Source organism: Protobothrops mucrosquamatus, unplaced genomic scaffold (assembly GCF_001527695.2).
Source record: "Protobothrops mucrosquamatus isolate PMUCROS unplaced genomic scaffold, P.Mucros_1.0 scaffold2556, whole genome shotgun sequence".
Lineage (NCBI taxonomy): Eukaryota > Metazoa > Chordata > Lepidosauria > Squamata > Viperidae > Protobothrops > Protobothrops mucrosquamatus.
Window position 1 is genome coordinate 5,291 of NW_015388616.1, and position 20,539 is coordinate 25,829.

At 36.8% G+C, this 20,539-nt stretch overlaps 1 protein-coding gene across 1 annotated transcript in view; it reads left to right on the top strand.

Annotated features, from left to right (window-relative positions):
- The first annotated feature begins 157 nt into the window (after nucleotides 1-157).
- The window catches only part of FAM160A1 (family with sequence similarity 160 member A1), a 56,835-nt gene continuing 36,453 nt past the window's right edge, over nucleotides 158-20,539 (top strand). The window contains exons 1-3 of the mRNA XM_015825238.1: nucleotides 158-246; nucleotides 16,286-16,486; nucleotides 17,569-18,195. Of these exons, the coding sequence (XP_015680724.1) occupies nucleotides 16,382-16,486; nucleotides 17,569-18,195 (732 nt within the window). The 5' untranslated portion in view covers nucleotides 158-246; nucleotides 16,286-16,381. The remainder of the gene's footprint in view (nucleotides 247-16,285; nucleotides 16,487-17,568; nucleotides 18,196-20,539) is intronic.

Here is a 20,539-nt window from a genome sequence, read left to right on the forward strand (position 1 = left end):
CAGAAGGAAGCCAAGGCCAAAGAGAAATTGGTCTGACTTCATCTGGTCCAGCTGGTAGGGGAAGACCTAGCTATAGTGATTCACATCCTTATTACATGTTTGGATTACTGTGACCTACTTTACAGGTGACTTTGCTTGAAGAATATTTGGAAATTACAACTGATCCAGAATGTGACACGCTTACTTACCATCTCTTCACATTGGAAGCATTTAACCCCAATTCTGTGGACCCTGCATTGATTACTGGTAAGTTTACTTATCCTTGTAAGCTGCCTACAGTCAGAGAGTGAGTTCTGTGGCCATATAAATTTTCTTAAATAAATAAAGTACTAGTATAATTCAAGGTGTTGGTATTGATCTGTAAAGCTCTTCTTGGCTTGGCTGTTGGATAGGACTGTAGGACTGCCTTTTTTCAATTACATCAGCCCTATTTATCAGATACCATAAGGAAGAACTATTAGTGATTCCACACTTCCACAGGTGTGGGGTGCTGAAACTAGATGGGGCTGGTTCTCTATAGTAATATTGGCTTTTCAGTGGAGATCAGGCTCACATTTCCTTACTATTCTTTAGGAACCTACTAGAAAACCTGTGACCTGTTGGTTCATTGTTTCAGAGATATTTCCTTACCTAAACAGAACAACAGAATTATCAGAGGTGTGCGAACAAGTCAGTGGTAGTGGCTTCTGTTTTCCTGTTGGCTTCCCTATTGAATTTACTTAGGGAAAACTTGCAGAAAGCATTGTAGATCTTCCTTCTTTCCTTCCTTCCTCCCTCCCTCCCTCCCTCCCTTCCCCCAGCAAGCAGGTAGATCGCACCTAGAGCTTTGATCTTTGGAATCACCTAGTACGTTTTTTCCATCAGTCACAGTTGGTAATTACGCTGCTGCAAGATAAATGTTGTGAAACATTTATGAAGGTTGAAAAATTCTTAGCAGTAGATATGATCATCCATGGGTTTGTTCTACAAATCAGCAAAGACAATGTTTTTGTTTTTCCATCCACTCACTTTTTAATTTGTTGGGTATCCAATCTGTATATAGCAGTGGTTCTCAACCTTTTTAATGCCGCGACCCCAACCGGTCGTAAGTCGAGGACTAAACCGGTCGTAAGTCGAGGACTAAACCGGTCGTAAGTCGAGGACTACCCAACCGGTCGTAAGTCAAGGACTTTCCCTGCCCGGGAGCGCCACGCATGCCTGGTTCCGCCCTCTGCGCCGGCCGAGGCATAGCTGGCAAGCGGCAGAGACGGAGCAGGCTGACCACCAGCTGGCCCAGCCCAAGGGAGGTAAGGCACCCGCCGGAAAAGGGGGAAAAAATGGCGGACAAAAAAAATGGCGGACAAAAAAAATGGCGGACAGCCTTGCTTGGCGACCCCCATGAAATGGTCGATCGACCCCAAATGGGGTCCCGACCCACAGGTTGAGAACCACTGGTATATAGAGTATTGGCACCCTCCCTACCATTCTTTATTCTCTGCCAGTTTTAATTTATCTACATCATATTGTCTTTTGCTATGCATTGAACATTGCCACTTATACTGTTTTGCTTTAATTGAATGTAAATTTACTGTTATTTTTGAACTATGGCTGTTACTGTGTTATTTTATTTATTTGTTTTTTTATTCCGCCTTTATTACTTTTAAGTAACTCAAGGCAGTCAACATACTTAACACTGCTTTATCCTCCTATTTTCCACATAACAATAATCCTGTGAGGTGGGTTGGGCTCAGAGCGAGTGACTGGCCCCAAGTCACCCAGCTGGCTTTCATGTCTAAGACGAGATTAGAACTCACATGTCTCTAGGCTAGCGTCTTAACCACTACAACAAACTGGTTCTTAATTGAGCACAAAATTGTATTCAGTTCCTCCCTTCCCATCAAAATTGAATTTGAAGTTTGTGATGTGTTTTGTACTATTAAAATAAGCAGAAAATCTTTGTTTTATATATATATATATTTAAAAAATCTATTTTTTTTCCTTATAGGAATTGATATTACTGTAGGTAAATGTTGCAAAGCTTACTAAACTGGATTTATAACACAAAAGTGCTGACCTTAAATTGTATACTAACTTATGTAAAAATAATTTTATTTGCTTCAAAACAAAATAAAAAGGCAATTGGAAAAGTGAGGCAACCACTCTCAGCCCTACAAAAGTGGACTACATTGAAAAACAATGCCAAATAGGTGGGAACTACTTTGATTGTAAAAGCTATAGTAACAAAATAGTAACAAATCTGAATGTGTGTCTCCCTCCCTCCTTCCCTCCCTCCCCATCTTCATGTGAACTAGGGTGGGGCTTGATGAGACATTTTAATTTCTCAAGCTATCTTCTTCATTGGCTCAAGTCCCATTGCCTTAGTAGTGGCTGGTCCAGTGGTGGGATTCAGCCGGTTCGCACCACTTTGGCAGAACTGGTAGCTAATTTTTTGTTGCCCAGGCCCAGGTTGGACTTCCGGAAGCAGCATCCATACAGAGAACCGGTTGTTCACATATTTGAATCCCACCACTGGGCTGGTCCTTCTGTCCTACAAGGCCACTACCTATGCTCTCTGTAGTCACTGACAGGGTTGCATAGCATGTATTTTTTTAACAACTTGTTTTGAGATTTTAGTCTCTAGCAGAGTTGTATTTATTTTAATGGTATGATGTACAAATTTAGCTCTAATTGTTCCTACATTTCCTCCTTAAAATATTATGCTGTTACTCATCTTTACTGAGATAAATCAAAAAGTTGATTAATTTTGAATTATCTATGAATTCATATCTTGCACTAATTAGCTATGGTTTATAGACCAACCAAAATTGGTTTGATTCATCACTCTTAAATATAATCAGTAAATGTTATATTGTTTAATGCTTTGTATAAACCATATCTTAACAATTCTAAATACAGTTTTTATTGATTTTTTTCAAGGCAAACTGATTTCACAGCACATACAGCATGACTGCTGCTGTTTTAGGAATATAGCTTAATTGAAACTTGATTACAATTATGTATAGGAAAGGAAAGAAAACATTGTTTCTTCTTCCAAAGAGAAATGAACAGCATTTTAAATGAGTCATTCTGATCTGGTAGAAAATGTCAAAAAGCAGAAATCACTGCAAATTGTTATGCTGTCACATGGGAACATTTGGTTAATAGTTCCCAATTGTAGCAAAGAGTGAGACACTAAAAAGCCCATAAATCATTTTAAAGACTTATCAGCAGCAAAACAAGTACAATACTGATAAATACAGGAGTGCTTTAGAAAAAGGCTGCAATATTATATATTTATCATATGATGATGATGCAGAGAGATACTTTGCTTGAGGTTTAGTTTAAAACATTACACTACTTGCTTTTCTTATGATATCTTGTGGGTGAAATTTGCCTTCTCGCTTTCCTTCTCAGCCTTAAGTTTTAACATAATTGTCTTATTCTGCTTTTTATGGTTGTATTTAAGAAATATGTAAATTTGTATAAATGCTGACAATTTTATTGATGGGTGCTATACAAAATTATTAACTATAAATATTGTATTTTATTTCTAAGGATAGAATTATTTTTTTCTAGGATTGCTCTTTTAGGCTTTCATTAAAGCATGAAAAAAATTTGTTGCAATTTGGATGTTACTGTTCATATTTGTAAAGCAGTATCTCAGTGATAATGTAAAGTTATATAGATGCCATCAAAAATTGGCATCGTTCATAGTTATAAAATTATAAACAGGATAGTTCAGTATATGCTTCTGTTACCCTGATGGTACAGGACTGCATATTTTGTTTTCCAAAAGCTAAACAGTTTGGTGAGATTTAAACCATCTGTACACTAGATTAAATTGTTCAAGGCTTATGGGAATATTTTCAGATGGTCTATAAAAACTACGAACCAGAACAGATTATTCTGTACATAGGGAGAAGAAAAACAACCAGATTTACCATTTTTTATTATATAAAGAAATGTATTATTGAAGTCTTCATATGATAATTTTTGAGAGATAAATTCCCATCTTATTCTTCCGATAGAATTCCTGCCTGATGTCTGTACTGTAGTTTTCATTATTTAGCATGAAGGAAATCAGTAATTGTAATTATCTGAAAATTGGTTTAATAATTATTGATGCTTATAGGTTATCATGGGCAAATAATATGCATAAATCTTTCTTGTTTTCCTTTACCATAAAAGTCCTTTCTTAACTATAATAACACTGAAGTAATAAAGCTTACATGACCATGACATGAACCAAGGTGATATATGTCTATGACATAAATTAGAATTGCATCATAACAGGAGGCATATCTTCCCTGTCATGAGGCCTGTTTTGTGGAAGAGCCTCTCCCCAAAATCCAGAAGCCCTGATCCTGCCTGATTTTTGGAAGACCATGAAGGCCAGGCTTTTCCCCCAGGACTTGGGGCCATGATATTAATGGTGTGAGTGTGGATGTGTCTGGATACAGTATGTCAGCATAGAGATTTAGGTGTCTTAACCTAAATTCTTTTAATTGTTTGTACATTTGGATTCTGTTTTTATATTTGGTTGTGCCCACAGTCCTTCTGGTAGAAGGTGACTATTTACATTTCTTTAAGAAATAAATAGAAATAAAAATCATCATACAAAAATGTAGGTGGACAAGCTTTACATCACAACATGTATTTAGTCACATACCTCTTGCCCTCCATGGACAACTATGATCAGTATGCAGTTTAAAGTAGATTTAGTTTGTACATGAACTCCAATATACAGATGAATGTGGTATTTTATTATACAGACGTTCATTTTCAAACAAGGAAAAGAAGGAGAACCTCTGTTAACGAAAAGCAGACTTGTTCTAGTGTGGTTCTCACACGGATTCACTAACCAAAATTAGCAGATTACTCTTGGATCACTTTCTACTCAGTGATAACAAAATTCAGATGAAACCTTTTAGGAAATTTTATTTGTTAGGATAGAATTTGTATTTTAAAAAAGTATTTTTATGCTTGTTGGTTAAAAGTAAAATAGTTTAGACAAAATGTCCTTTAAATGTAAAGAAATGATTGATGCCTAAAGAAAATTCATATTCAAATTACAGTGGTATATAGATCAAGAGGCACCAAATTATGTATAGCCTTTTGAGATTTCCAGCTTGATGAGAATAGATTTAATAAAAAGGGAGGTGAATAGGGTAACACTGGCGGAATTGAAATCAGAATATGAACATGAAATTTGGCTCTGTTAGCTTTTATTCATGATTCATCTTATTTTTTATTTGAAGCACACATACTATGAAACTAAGAGTCTAAGAAAAAATATGAAAAGGAAATAATATACACTATGAGAATGTTGAAAAAATGGCTGAGCTGCAAATATAGTTGTATAACTGGAGAAATTTTAAAATATAGGTGTAGTTTGCATATGGAGCACTGTGTAACTTGTTTAACAAATGCTGAATAAAGCATATGTGTAAGAATTGTTTCTCAGAGTTACAAGAATTCAAGCAGTTCTATAAAGTACAGATACATAAAGTCCCCAAACTAAAGTATACAAAGATATATTATATAGATTTAAATGGAAAAGGATTTATTTGCTGAAATTCTTATACCACTAGTGCTCTCATTTGAATCAATTTTGCTAAAGAAATTTCTTTAAGAGTCATGCTTGGGGAGAAAAGCAAATTATTAATGCTGGTAAAATTAATTCTCCCAGAGTTCCAAGTATATATTTTTTGGGGAAATGTATTAAAAATGTTCCAAGTACATTTCTTATTTCAACTTTCCTGGTTAGTATAAGAAATGGAAATGGAGAATGCCTGGTCACATAGTAATATACAGTAGTTAGCTTTGAAAATGTGCAACCTCCCAGTAAATATTCTATCTAGTGTGTCTTTGTATCTTAATGGCAGTTTGGGTTTTCAAGAGTCCAGACAGCAGATAAATGTCCCTGTATTCAGGCAAGTCTTTTGATCTTCTCAGTTTTGCTTTCCCATTTTTCATCAACACTTAGTAGTATTGGAATATCATTTTTCAGTGCATTTTTTTAAATTTAACCATAATGTGTATCTAATTTGATTTACTGGGGCTAAATTTCAGAATTGCTGAATTCTGCAGAATTGAAAATTGTGTGACATTTACCCTCTGAATTTACAGTTAAAAAGAATGATCATAGGTTTTTAAAGTACTTGTTCTACCTTTGATGTGTGTTAGCAAAAATGCTGATTGTTTTTGTAATTTTTAGAACTTCTGGTTACGTACAGAAGCCATTACAAATTTTTAAATATTTTAACATATTACTATTTTCTTCATCCTATCTCTATATATTTTGCTTAGAATTATTGCTGCAATTATTATTGCAAATCCTTCCCTCCCCCCCTTTTTTAATAAATAGCAATCAGTCTAGATGACATGTGATTACTGTTTTCATTGCAGAGGGTACTATTAATGAATGTGATCATTTATACAGTGCCACTGTAGTATTGGCATGCTGAATAATTTAGAAGACTGTGACAAGTAGATAGCTGTGTGGTGTCCTTGTTACTATGGCAATATATTTGCTTAATGCAAATATTAGTCATTGTAACTATGTGGATGTGTAGATCCAGGAAACTTATCAGTAAGAATGCAGAATTCTGCCTAGAGCAGTTCATTTTCCATGCTTATATAGTAATTGGTCTGATCCTTGTGGGTTGGATTTAATATCCACAAGACACACAATTGGACTGTATACGGGATAACAGAATAACAGACAAATGGTTGTTCAATCTCTTTTTAAAAACCCACAACTTTGATGCTTTTCATTCCCAGAAGCAACTTTGTCAGAGCTGCACAAACTTTTGTTTTCCTAATCTTTTGATGTTTATCATTAATTCTACTCATGATAGTCATTTTGGTGAGGTATTTTGTCAGATGTTTGAAGGTATTTGGGATAGCATAAAACAGTGATGGCGAACCTATGGCACTGGTGCCAGAGGCGGCACTCAGAGCCCTCTCTGTGGGCACGCGTGCCGTCGCCCCAGTCCTAGGCCTTCAGCTGGGTTTTATAAAACCTTTTCGCTTTAGGCCTCTGCCGCCGTGTGCAAAAAAAAAAGGTTCAATCAATCAGTCAATTTCAACTTCTCGTGGGGGAAAAAAAAGATCTTGCAAAGTTGGAATTGATTGATTGAACTTTTTAGTCCCACCCAGTCTGCTGTTACCACCGCAGCCACGCCCACCCAATGGGCCACACCCAGCTGGCACCCGACGATACATAACTGGGTTTTGGGTTGCAGTTTGGGCACTTGGTGTCTAAAAGGTTTGCCATCACTGGCATAAAATATTATACAGTATATTTTTATAGTTATTGTTTTTCTTTTTTTAATTATAAAGGGCACTATTATAGGGTTGTTAACTAAATGATGTCTGGAATTGATTGGGATTTTGTTACAAATCACCTTCTGAAGACTCTGCAGTCATGGATACTTAATTAAGGTAGGCTGTTACTAGTCAAACTGAACTTGCTGACCTCCATCCGGTTGTCTGGCTGGACTGTTCTTAGCTCTTCTAACAAGAACTCTTTTAGACTCAGACCTGCCCTAAGAAACAGAGAAAGGAAGAGCTTTGTGTTCTTGCCTAAAGCCCATAAATACCGAACAAACCATGTATCTTTTCTGGAGCACAAGAGATAGGATTTTTTTTAATGAATTCCCTTTTTAAACCATAAAAACCAAGTGTTTAGAAACAATAAGTTTCTAGAAAAAACACCAACACTGTACAACAATCCTCAAAAGCAGAATTGCAAATAAAATCAACAGTTGCTGTCAGGTGGACCGACTTAAAAACAAACCCTTTTGTGATTCCAGGAAAGCTACTTTATTTTTTTCAGGGAGCAGAATTTTGAAACTCTATTCAAGTTTCTGTCAGTCTTGTTTTATATTAAAATCGGAGTGGTATTGTTTTGAGTTTTTTTCCTCAAGCTTCCTTCCATCTCTGGACTATGTAATCTCTTGGCCTACTCCGTACTTAAGAGTTCTTGCATAGCTTCCCAAAGGTCAGCTATAAATTCCTTTATTGCACACGATTTGTTACTGCTACTAATTCCTGGATCAACAGTATCTTTGTAAGAAGAAAAAACTGTCTAAAACAGAAGCAACAAAAGTAATACATTACTAAAACTTGAGGTGATCGTCATTTAATGACGGTCTCATTTAGACTGTTCATAATTATGATGGAGATATAACTCATGATCACTCTCAGGATCTGCAATCTTTGAAGGTCATAAGGACATTCATTGTTTCCCTTAGTAGCCACTTCATTTCATGACTGTTTGGTCAGCTGGTCCCAATTGACCACAGAACAAGGAGTACAAGTATTTCACCTCTGTCATTATATTTTAGATGTTGAAATGGATTTTAACCTTCTATATTGGGCAGTAATAAAATGTAGTACAGAAATATCTCAAGTATACACTTTGGCTTATATAATCATGAATTATTGGAACTCAGCAATGTGCAGATAATTATGACTTGTAAAATGTGGTTTTGGCTTAGCGTTATGGCATGAATCCAAAGAATGGGAATTTAACCACGATTAAGCAAATGATGTATAGATATCCTCACTTAATGAACCTAATTGGGCTTAGAATTTCCATCATTAAGTAAACAGGTGAAGTATCCTCATGACTACTCTTCTTAGCAACAGTAGTTAAACTTAACTCAAATTTCAGGTGGTTGGCAACTGACTCATATTTATGACGGTTGCAGTTTCCCCAGGTCATGTAATCACCTTTTGTGATCCTCTGACAAGCAAAGTCAATGAGGAAGCCAGAGTCACTTAAGAACCATGTCACTAACTTAACAATTGCAATGATTCACTTAACAAGTGTGGCAAGAAAAGTCATAAAATGAAGCAAAAATCACTTAACAATTGTCTTGCTTAGCAACAGAAATTTTGAGATAGGCATGGTCTCTTTGCAATATGAAAAGGAAATTGTTCAGTATAAGTATTACAGAAATAAGAGTAAAATAGTGTTGCAGGTGCCATATATTCCAAACACAGTCACTGTTAGAGCATAATTATATCTTTAATGACTCTGTCAAAGTTGTTATAATAGTAGTTGTTATAATTCAGTTATATTTAGCAAATATATATATTTATAAAGCAGGATTCAAGTTGCTATATAACAATAAAAATATTGTTATTTGGCCTTTAGCACTTGGGAAACCAGTTAGAGTGCCACTGTGATCACTATACAGCACCTAGATATTCAGATAAAGCAATTACAAATGATTTTATGTTGTATACACAAAGCAATTAACATGTGCTAGGAAATATTTACTGTTTATTTTTTATAAACATGCCAATCTATTTTCATCTCTCTCTGTGTTCTTTGTTAATACATTCTTATAATCAGGCTGCATGAGTTTTCTCACAATTCTAAGTTAGCGACTTTTATTTTTTCCTACCTTGCTACTCTATAATCCCTGCATGCTTTTATTTAAGTATTTCCTTCATTCATCGAGCAGTTCCTCAGGGAAACTGAAAGAAAATGGATTGCCTGCCTGTATCATGTTGGTTCAAGCTGAATGGCTCTGATTCTTGGGGATTTTAATTGTCAGATAATCCCTCAGTCTCATTTCTCAGGATTAACAGAGCCAGATACATGCACAATACACGCAGGCTATTACACTGTTCAAAATCTGTGCCCCATTGGTGTATCTTATAAAATAATTGGGGGGCAGGGAGGAAATTCTGTTATCCGTTGCAGAAAAGAGAGAAAAGAAAATCACTCTTTTTCCTCCCCAGATAACCATAGCAATTAGGGCTGCTCAATGATCTGGATTCAAAGGGCAAAATGTAATTTAGTATGCATATGGGTGTGGATGTAGCACCTGCTGAAACATATTAAACCAAATGCATATTTTCTTGGGTCATCTGCCAACTGATTTATGGATTTCCCACAAGTCAAACTTGCACAATCACAAATGGTTCAAATCACATTTTTCCCTTTGAATTGGGATCTTTGCAAATCCTAACAGGAATATCCTAAAAGACAGTAAAACCAAGAGCATTTAAAAAAAAAATCAAAAGTACATGAAACCTATTGAAAACCATTTTAAAATACTACATTCACAAGCTATTTAAATAATTGTTTATATGCCTGGAGAGTATCTGGAGGCCATGTCCAAGGTTCTAGTCCCACAGTTTGTGTATAACTAACACACAATTAGTTGCAAAAAGATTTTATTGTGTGTGATCCAGAATGATTGCAATACTTCTCTGGAAGGTTAATCTGTAGGTTGGCAGAATGAGGTTACATGTTTTCTTGGGTGTCTGTTCTTCATAATGTTAGATCAGCATATTCTATCTTAGTTAACATACCTTTCAAACAGCACAGTAATTAAGACGGTCTAATAATAAGGTGATTTACCAAGACAATACTGTACAGTATATGAAGCAAGCTTCATAACTTTTAACATTTGAATAGCAAGGCATTCTTCCTCGCCCTTTCCATTAATTTAACCAAAGACACTTGGTGGTTGCAAGAGTGGCAACATTTCACAGCTGGAACAGCATTAGAAAAACTCCTCTCTTGGCTGAATCATTGCAGAGGTACAGCTTGGCAGCAGTCAGGTTTCCAGGCCACAGCAAGGTCACTTTTGTTAAATTTGTCCTGTCCCCACAACAGAATGTGGAAAGAGAACTAAGAAGCTATGGATGTAGAGGAATATTGGAGGAAGGTGGATGAACTTGATAAGTCTGGAGAAACATGACTCAGTGTAATAAGACTTAACACAGTAGCTTGAGACATGTTGTTTCCAGATTTCTTCAAAGGTATAAGTAAGAAGGAATGGAAACAGCAACCAAAATTAGGGCATCCTCTGCACTGGCAAGAGGTACATAGCTATTTCTTCTTTTTAGACAAGAAGACCATGCAATGGCGGACTAGCACTGATGAGTCAGTGTTAATTTCTCATAAATTATTATTCCAAGACTGGGAGGAGAGACACTTACTGATCCTATGTAGCTTATATTAGACATACTGCTGAAATGAAGCTATGGACCAAAAGTATTGAGAATCTGGGTTGTAGCTGTTTCCTCTGTCATTGCCAGAGCTCAGTGATCTGGACATCTGACCTTCCAGAAGTCAAACATAAAGAGAGAATATCAACAAACTATTCAGAACAGGAGAAGCCATAGACATGTTTATGTATTGTTTACAGTTGTATCCATATCTTTCTAGACCAGGGTTCCCCAACCTTTCTGGCTTTGTGGACCAGCCAGAGGGGGAGTAGTTAGCTTTGAAATGGTTCCATGCAAGTGGTGGGCAAACATGTGCAGATCCATTTGTGCAAGCGATGGGCATGCGTGCCCGTCGCTTGAGCAAATAGAGCTTGCACACCCACACTTGCCCACTGCTCGCACAAGTCATCCACCACTTCTGTCGCCCGGTTCTGAAAGGCTCAAGGCCCAGTAGTGGGCTGTGGCCCAGGGCTTGATGAGCCTTGTTCTAGATCAGGCATGTCAAACTCGCGATGTCACATGACATCATGTGACATATCGTACTTTTTCCCCATTGGGGAAATGGGGTGGGCGCGGTTTCATCGTGACGCATCCGGCCCACGGGCCAGCAGTTTGACATACCTGTTCTAGATTATCACATGGTGAGCCTTGTTACTCAAATATTAGAAGGTGGAACCCCAATCTAGAGCTTAGGCTGCTCAACCTCATGGTTATGCCTTTCACAGAGAAGTAGCTATTTGAGGAGTTGACGTATTCCTTGTAGAAAACAAAGATAAAAAGAAATCTTTCTTTTCAGCCCTGAAAAATGATAAGAGCTTGTGCATGAGAAAGCCACATTTACCATTTGATTCCATACTCCAATTTTTTGGGAGAAAAAAAGAGAATCAGCCACTGGAGTCAACACAGATACCACTAACCAGCAAGGTGAAAGAGACAAGAACCAAGGAGAATGACCCTCAGATGCTAGTATCTGCCAGGTGGCAAAACTTTTGGTGCACGTGGAAACACACATACAAATATATTTTAGAAACAGAGGAGAATATGTTTTTATAACAAGAAAACCTGATTAATTCCTATAATCATCCTATATCCCAAAGAGAAGCTGCTCAGGCTGAAGGAAGCAAGAAGTTTTCCAAAGATCAGGAAGTTTCTCAGATTTGAGTAGGGTAACAACCTGTTTCCGTTCAGCACTTCCATTTTAGATGGGCCTCCATATCAAAGAGATGGCAGCAGGGATGGTCATAACTGAAGCCTATCAAGATGAATCCGGAACAGAGTCTTCAGAAAAAGGCTACATAACTAAAGATAAGAATGGAGAAACTACAGGTAGTCTCCAACTTACAACTGATTGTTTAATGACCATTTGAAAATACAGTGGTCTCAGAAAGGCTGTTTTACAGCTCATAAAGCACCTCAAACTGTTGTAGAAGCTGTCCCTCAGTCATGTGATTGCAATCTGGTCCTTGGCAACTTGTTCAGACTTATGACCAGGTGTCCCCATAATCATGTGATCACCATTTGCAATCTTCTCTACCAGATTTCCCAGAAAGCCAACTGGGAAACTAGCAGGGAAGGTTGCAAGTTGTTGCTGCTTGCCAAGAGGACTCTCTCTTGTCTCTGGGAGTTGACTGAAAGCTGTCTGCCAGAGCCAAACTCATTTAGCAAAAATGGAGCTCAGATCCTGATTATTTGAACTCTTTTTGCACCCTGCTGAGAGCATTCCCTTCTGTGTGTGAAGGGGAGATTAAATTCTCCTGCAGGATGCAGAAATGAAGTTCAGATCCTGACAGTTTGAGCTCCATTCCTACACCTCATGAAAAGAGTTGCCTTCCACATGTGGATCCTGCTGAAGAAGTTCCCTTTCATGGATGGAGGAGAGATGACATCCTTCAGCAGGCAGCTCTTTTAACCAACCCCTAGAGACAGCAGTGAGCCAAAATTCAGTCAGCAAGCAGTGAGGCAGTGCAGTAAGATAAGTAGCATGTGCCTTTCTCCCTCAGGGGCTGAAAATCCTGCTTGGATTTCAGCAGGGAGGATTTTTGTCTCTCTGAACAGACCCTCCCAGAGTCTTCCCCCATGCTCCCCCATCCAAGGCACTCTGCATTCATTACTGAGATTTCATTAACTTAACAACCCACAAGCAATTGCTTAACAACTACAGCCAGAAGTGTTGGGATTACAATCATTAAGCAAAACAGTCCTAGTAAGCATTCACATGGCATTTTACTTAATGATCACTTTGCTCAGCAACAAAGATCCCAGACTCAATTATGTCCTAAGTCAAGGATTACCTGTATTTTGTTTGTTTGTTTGTTTATCCCACTTTTATTATTTTTACAAATAACTCAAGGCAGAGAACACATCTAATACTCCTATTTTCCCACAACAACAACAACAACAACAACAATTATGTCAGTTAGCTGTGGGGGAATGTAGTCTGAAGTTGCAGGAAGGAGTGGGGGCTCTTTCCCAGAGAGCGAAGAAACAGTGGAACTTGGAATGTCTGCTGGGCAGGAAGAGGGAAAAGGTGGGACTCCCCCCCCAAACAATTCACAAATTATAACTAACAGTTATGCAGATAAGTGCTTTGGTCTGGCAGGATTTCTGTTAACAGGCAAACAGTAAAGAATTCTCATAAGTAACTCCACGTGTCATTCTTGATTCTTTGTCCCTGACATTAGCAGAGAACGTAGAAGGAGCATTGAACATCACAGCTCACTAAGATGGAAAGCTTGCCCTAGGAAAGAATAATTCATCTGAATATTACTAGATCTCATTCAGACAACTATTTGGACAGTTGTCTGAAGTACATTTTCCAGTTTTTGAGCAAGAGCAAAGAGAGCTAGTAATATCCAAAGTGATACACAAAGTGATGATCTTAAGGGGACAGTTTATTTCAGTTGTCCAATTCTGCCTCAAAAGATTCTTGTACTCCAACCAAGTGAAGAAAACTGAGATGCTCATATAGTATCTCACAAAATGCCTTGACTGGCTAAATCTTGCAGCCTGGAAATTGAATGGGAACATCTCTCGAACTCCTTGCCTCCAGCAAGATTTTTATCAGTAGGGTGTATTATTCAGTAAACTTAAGCTACACTTAGTTGGAGTCAGTGTATGTGACTGAAACAAAGAATTTTTCCTCCAAGTAACAGGAAGAGATGTTAATCCTTAAGTGTTAAGCCTTTTAATTAGAAGATATGGAGTTAACTCTTCCCTGTAGAGTCTGTCCTTTGATTATCAGATCCTTTACAGAGAGATCCTTTCCAGCCAGCATTTATACTTCCTAAAGAGGACATTTTTCTCTTTCCTTTCCTTCTTTGTTTTTTCCTTTGTCCATCTCCATCCAGTTTTTTTTTCTTTTTTCCTCAATTCACCTCTGTACTTCTTCCTCTTACCTTCAACCTCTTTTGCTCCTCCATTTTTGTTCTTCTCCTGAGGATGAGGGAATAGTATATGCAGATGGAGATTGTTAGGTGACTGCCTGAACAAGTCCACACAGTTTTCTTGAAAATGTTTTCAGAAGTGGGTTATCATTGTTTTCTTCCCAGGGCTTAAAGAGAACAAGTACCGTGTTTCCCCGAAAATAAGACCCAACTGGAAAATAATCCCTAGCATGATTTTTCAGGATGCTCATAATATAAGTCCCATCCCCAAAATAAGCCCCAGTTAAGATCGTCAGCCAGATGGACGCATTTAGTATCGTATTTTCCCCAAAACACCTAACTGGAAAATGAGCCCTAATGTGTCTTTTGGAGCAAAAAATAATATAAGACCCGGTCTTATTTTCGGGAAAACATGGTAGTACAAAGTTACCCAACTGGCTGTGCCTAAGGCAGTATTAGAACTCACAGCCTCCTGTTTCTAGCCTGGTACCTAATTCAAATGATATTTATTTTAATCTTGTCTTTGACTTTTGGGGGGGATGGGGAGAAATAAGACTTTTCCACTGCCACAAATGTATGTACATAAGATACTTGCATGTATACAGTATATACATTACTAAACATGTACAAGTTTATGGTGGGATGAAGAAAACTTCAGGATTAATTTCAACTGCAGTCAGCTGCCCTACTTTAACAACATAGGGAAACTTTGCACTAGAAGGGAATAATGTTTAGAAATTTTTCCAAGTGACTCTTAGTCTTTCTTCTTTTGGGGGGGGGGATTGTCATAAATTTAGGATTATTTTCCTTTCAGGCAAATATGGTAATTGAGAGATAGTTTGTTAATAATTGAAATATGAATTTCTAACATGATATATAGCTGTATGCATTATTTTATCGTATTTAAATAATAATGCATGTCTGTAGGGTGAAATTGGGAAATGAATATACATAAAGATACCAAGTTCTTGATTATTTTTTTGAGAGAGCAGTACTTTCATAGTACAGTATATTTTTATTTGAATTTTTAATATATGAAGAAAATATATTTTGTTTTTGTTTATGTATAAATAGTATTTAAGCATATAGATTTATAATAAATTAAATTGAATTGTCTATTCCCTCCTCTCTTATAACTCTTACAAAGTACTGTTCCAGCAGTAGTAGCTTTGAGTAGTAAGCAACCATTCAAACCATAATGAATATAGCTTGTACAAATGGGAAAGAAGGAAGGGTTGGGAACTTCACTTGTATAAATAGTTTGGTTATGCAAACTTTGTCTCTAGTATATTAAGTCTGTAACGTTACATTTATATGAACATACATGGATACTTTGATTAAATACAAGAACTTCTGTTTTTATAATAATATTTTCTTATCAGTACAGTGATGCTTTCAGCCAGAGTAATTTAACATGGTGTAATTTCACACATTTTGCCACTATTGAAAAGAAAAATCAAGTGTTTCTAAAGCAGTAACTCTTTTTGCCATTTTTTTACATTAGGATATAATTGTTCTCATTGTTTAAATAAACAATATTGTCTTACAATGAAAAGAGAGCATTACCAAATTTAATTTTGTTCTATTTTATATTTGTCCAGTTAATAGATTCTGCAGAAGTTTATTGAAAGCTCTTATCTCTTCGAATCGGGAATCCAAACTGACTATATCCAAATTTAACACTATTCTTCTTTTGAGAATGATTGATAACTTTTCCTGTAACATCTTCCCAACTGTACTTCACTGCAAAGGGATTATAGACTTATGTAGCATTCATAGTGCCAAACATTGCACAATATATGAGAAATACAGACTTGTTTATGGAAACAAAGCATATTTATAGGTTATATTGTTCCAGGCATTTTTGAAAGCCATCCATGTTTCTTGCTTTTATATCTATGTTATAGTCCACATGCTTTATCTGGATTATTCTGAATTCCTTGCAGATCAGAGATGAGTATCCACATGTTATGCAGTGATTTGCTACTCATGTTGCAAAGGAAATTTAATATGGCCTAGTAAAATTGACCATTGAAGAGCGTATGATGTCCACAGGTACAAGTGGGAAAAAATCCCATCAGGCTGTGAGCCTAGAAGGAGTTGACCCAGAAACATGCATGATAGTGTTTAAAACCCACTGGGCACAGGTAATGGAGCTGTGAGAACTTTTCTTCTTTTACTTCTCTTTATTATTGATTGCATTGTTAGGAACCCATTTAAACCATCAAATATTTGCTTGTATGGTCAGAGTTCAAGCCAGTCCCATATTGTACAATACTAACTGACACCAAACGTATCTTTATTGACTTTTGAAGAACTGTATAATTCACTGCTTTTTTTAAAAAACAACAACAACCCATTGATTAGTATAGATATAACAACCAATTGAATAAGCTCTAATTAAAACTGTTAGGCTCTACTGCCTAAGTGAAATAAAGTCCTTTTAAAATAATTTTATTTTGAATCTCCATGGACAGTTCACTTCTTTGCCGGGTTATATTTGTTAAATCCATCAAAACACTAGTTATGCTGAAAGGTTGCATTAATATATTTAGAACATGCAATACATTATTTCTATGTGATATATTATTTCTGAATCCTGAATTATTTATTTTTAATAAGTGTTGTCTAATGCCCACATATATTTGCCAATAGAGCCCCTTTCGGTGTGGGCATTAGCAGTGCTTTTTTTGTAAACAAAAAAAAAAAGTGCTGGAACTCACACACGTCATACAACCCGCCTTGCCTACCCTACAAGGTTCCATCCAAAAAAGGTGCCGTTCTGGGCGTTCTATGAGAAAAAAAGCCCTGGGCATTAGTATCAATCTAGTATTTTATATCTTGTATTTCAGCTATTGAATCTTTACTCTTTAAATGTACTTGCCCATAAACGAAGCTAGGAAGATATTGGGTATTAAAATTCAGGTGACCAAGAACATTCTTAGTTGCTCAACATGGTCATATGTTGATGAGTAGATTGAGTCATGTGCTGCTCTTCTTAAGTAGCACAATTGGTTAGATTTTGGGACAGATATTTCAGATAAGTAATACATAGGCTGCTTCCACTCATTAATCCATAGCTTGCCTGTTATGATCCACTTTGAATGTTCTGAATTATTATGAAGATATTTGTTCATAAATGCAGTTTTTCATAATTAAAGATTTCAAGAATGACTCTATTTTAATGCCTATTTTATGATTGAATATGTATTATTTAATTTTTCCATAGGTTATAAAAATTTTAGAGAAGCATGACCCTTTAAAAAATATCCAAGCAAAATATGGGACAATTTCTCAAGATGAGGCCAGCACTGTGCAGAACTATGTAGAACACATGCTCTTCCTTTTAATTGAAGAACAGGCAAAAGATGCAGCAATGGGTCCTATCCTGGAGTTTGTGGTTACAGAGAATATCATGGAAAAGCTTTTTCTTTGGAGTCTCAGACGGGAATTCACTGATGAGATGAAAATTGAGCAACTGAAAATGTATGAAATGCTTGTCACACAGTCTCATCAGCAGCTTCTGCATCACAAACCCATCCTAAAACCATTAATGATGTTGCTGAGCTCTTGCTCAGGAACTACCACACCAGCCGTTGAAGTAGAGCTGGTGGTTCTTCTCAACCAGCTATGCTCAATTCTAACCAAAGATCCATCCATCTTGGAGCTTTTTTTCCATACCAGTGAGGACCAAGGAGCTGCAAACTTTCTAATTTTTTCTCTCTTGATTCCTTTTATCCATCGGGAAGGAACTGTAGGCCAACAGGCTCGTGATGCACTACTTTTTATAATGTCTCTTTCTTCAGAAAGTTGTGTGGTTGCTCATCACATAGTAGAGAATACTTATTTTTGTCCGGTAAGTTTTTTTCCAGCTATTCAAGTTAAGATTTTGCACAAAGGAGAATTAAATTTACCTGATGAATTGTAATATGATTAATATTTATATATTATTTATATGTAAGGGTGTAGATTTATACATATGTTGTATACAGCATGTTTAAATGTGTGTTATGTATGTGTACACTTTGAGAGCAAGCAACTAACTTTACTGTGCCAATGTGTCCACAGTAAAAAATGACAAAGGTTTTCTATCTATTATGGCTATATAGAAATTCTAAATGGTATAATTGGGGAAAATTGAACTTGTTCAGAAAGCCCATCATATTGAATTGAGAAGTGAATTTGTTGTCTTAACTTAAACATTCAGCTTAATATTGAACTTTCTAAGAATAATTCAAATCAAAAGCTAAACTTGTATATTAAATTGTGGTTGTAATTATACTGAAATTTGATTTGTCAGCAGATGAAAAGTACAGCCAATTTATTGCAGATCGATTACTTGTGATTTACTGAAGTTAATATCAATATATGATATTTATCTTACTGTTATTTACTATGTGAATTTGTGAATCTCTACCTAAAAGTATGCTCCTTTGAAGTTACTAGTAGGTACTATGACCCTATTGCAGTGGTGGCGAACCTATGGCACACGTGCCAGAGGCGGCACTCGGAGCCCTCTCTGTGGGCACACGTACCGTTGCCCCAGCAGAGTTCGCCAGAGTAGCAAGCACATGGCGTTTGGAAGCGACAGGGCAGGAAATGAGCGAGCAAGCGGCGTTGGTCCCCCGGGGATGCCCCAGAGATGGCGAGCGACTGGCCCTGGCCACGCTCACCCAGTCTGCCATGACCACTGCAGCCCCCCTGAGGGCACCACAATGCTGATGCAGCCCTGGCACTTTGCGATAAATAAGTAGGTTTTGGGTTGCAGTTTGGACACTCGGTCTCTAAAAGGTTAGCCATCACTGCCCTATTGAATGTCAAATAGTTTGTCAGAACTGTCTTTTTTTCCTGGTTCAGTTTCCAAAATTTTGATTGAGTTTTCTTTTATAGAAGTTTTACCAGATATTTTTCCTAGATATAAGATAGTTCAATTGCATTGAATTCACAAGGCCCCAATTCTAGTTATTTTGTGCATTTCAACTCATCATAACAATATGCATGATTTTTCAGTGGAATTTTGCATTAGCTTGTTGTATTTCATGTTAATTTCTGACTAATTAGTGTAAATACCTTTATTTTGTTTTCAGATTTAATAGATTTATTTTGTATAACAAATATTATGCAGATAAACATATCTGAAAACAACTTTTCTCAGGAAATAAATTTGAGATGTAAGTTTTAGTTGTAAGCTTAGAAGTTTATAAGAAGATTTACTTATAAGAAAGGACACTGAAGGAAGAGGGGGTTAAAGAAAAAGAAGTGGTAGATAATAATACCAATAGCACTTAGACTTATATACTGCTTCGTAGTGCTTTACAGCACTCTCTGGGCAGTTTACAGAGTCAGCATATTGTCTCCAATAATCTGGGTCCTCATTTTACCAACCTCGGAAGGATGGAAGGCTGAGTCAACCTTGAGCTTGTCAGAATCAAACTCCAGGCTGTGGGCAGAGTTAGCCTGCAATGCTGCATTCTAACTAGTGCACTAAGTGGCTGTGAAAAGCTTGATAATGCCAGAGTAAAATACTAAACTGAAATATATCCAGTTGCCTCCAGCAAGAACTTGCAGGTGATTTATATCTTCCTGGTAAGCTTCAATAGAGGAGATACAATTCTGTGATGGCTTGTCACAAAACTTTGATATATGCTCCTTCACTTCCCATTCACCTGTGAATGGGAAGATTAAAAAAAACATGCTGATATTATATGTTACACTTATATCAACATGTTTGTTTTTAATCTTCCTATTCACAGGTCTGTCTTGAACAATGAAATTGAGTAAGCTGAAAATAATTTTATTGATAAGAAATGTTGTAATCCTAAACATTAATATAATATTGACTTTTCATGTAATCATATAGTAAGAAAGGACCATTTAGACATTGAGCCTAACCCCCAGTGGTGGGATTCAGTCAGTTCGCACCAGTTCGGCAGAACCGGTAGCTAATTTTTTATTGCCCAGGCCCAGAATGGACTTCCGGAAGCGGCATCTACACAGAGAACCGGTTGTTCACATATTTGAATCCCACCACTGCTAACCCCAAACTAACTGCAGCAATCCAAGATCAAGCATTGCCAATAAGTGGCTGCCTGTTCTCTGCTTGAACTGATGGGAGATTGTTCCACTTTCAAATTGCTCTTAGTGGTAGTTTTTTTCTTCTTACAACAACCAAATATGCTTTCCTGTAACTTAAATTAATT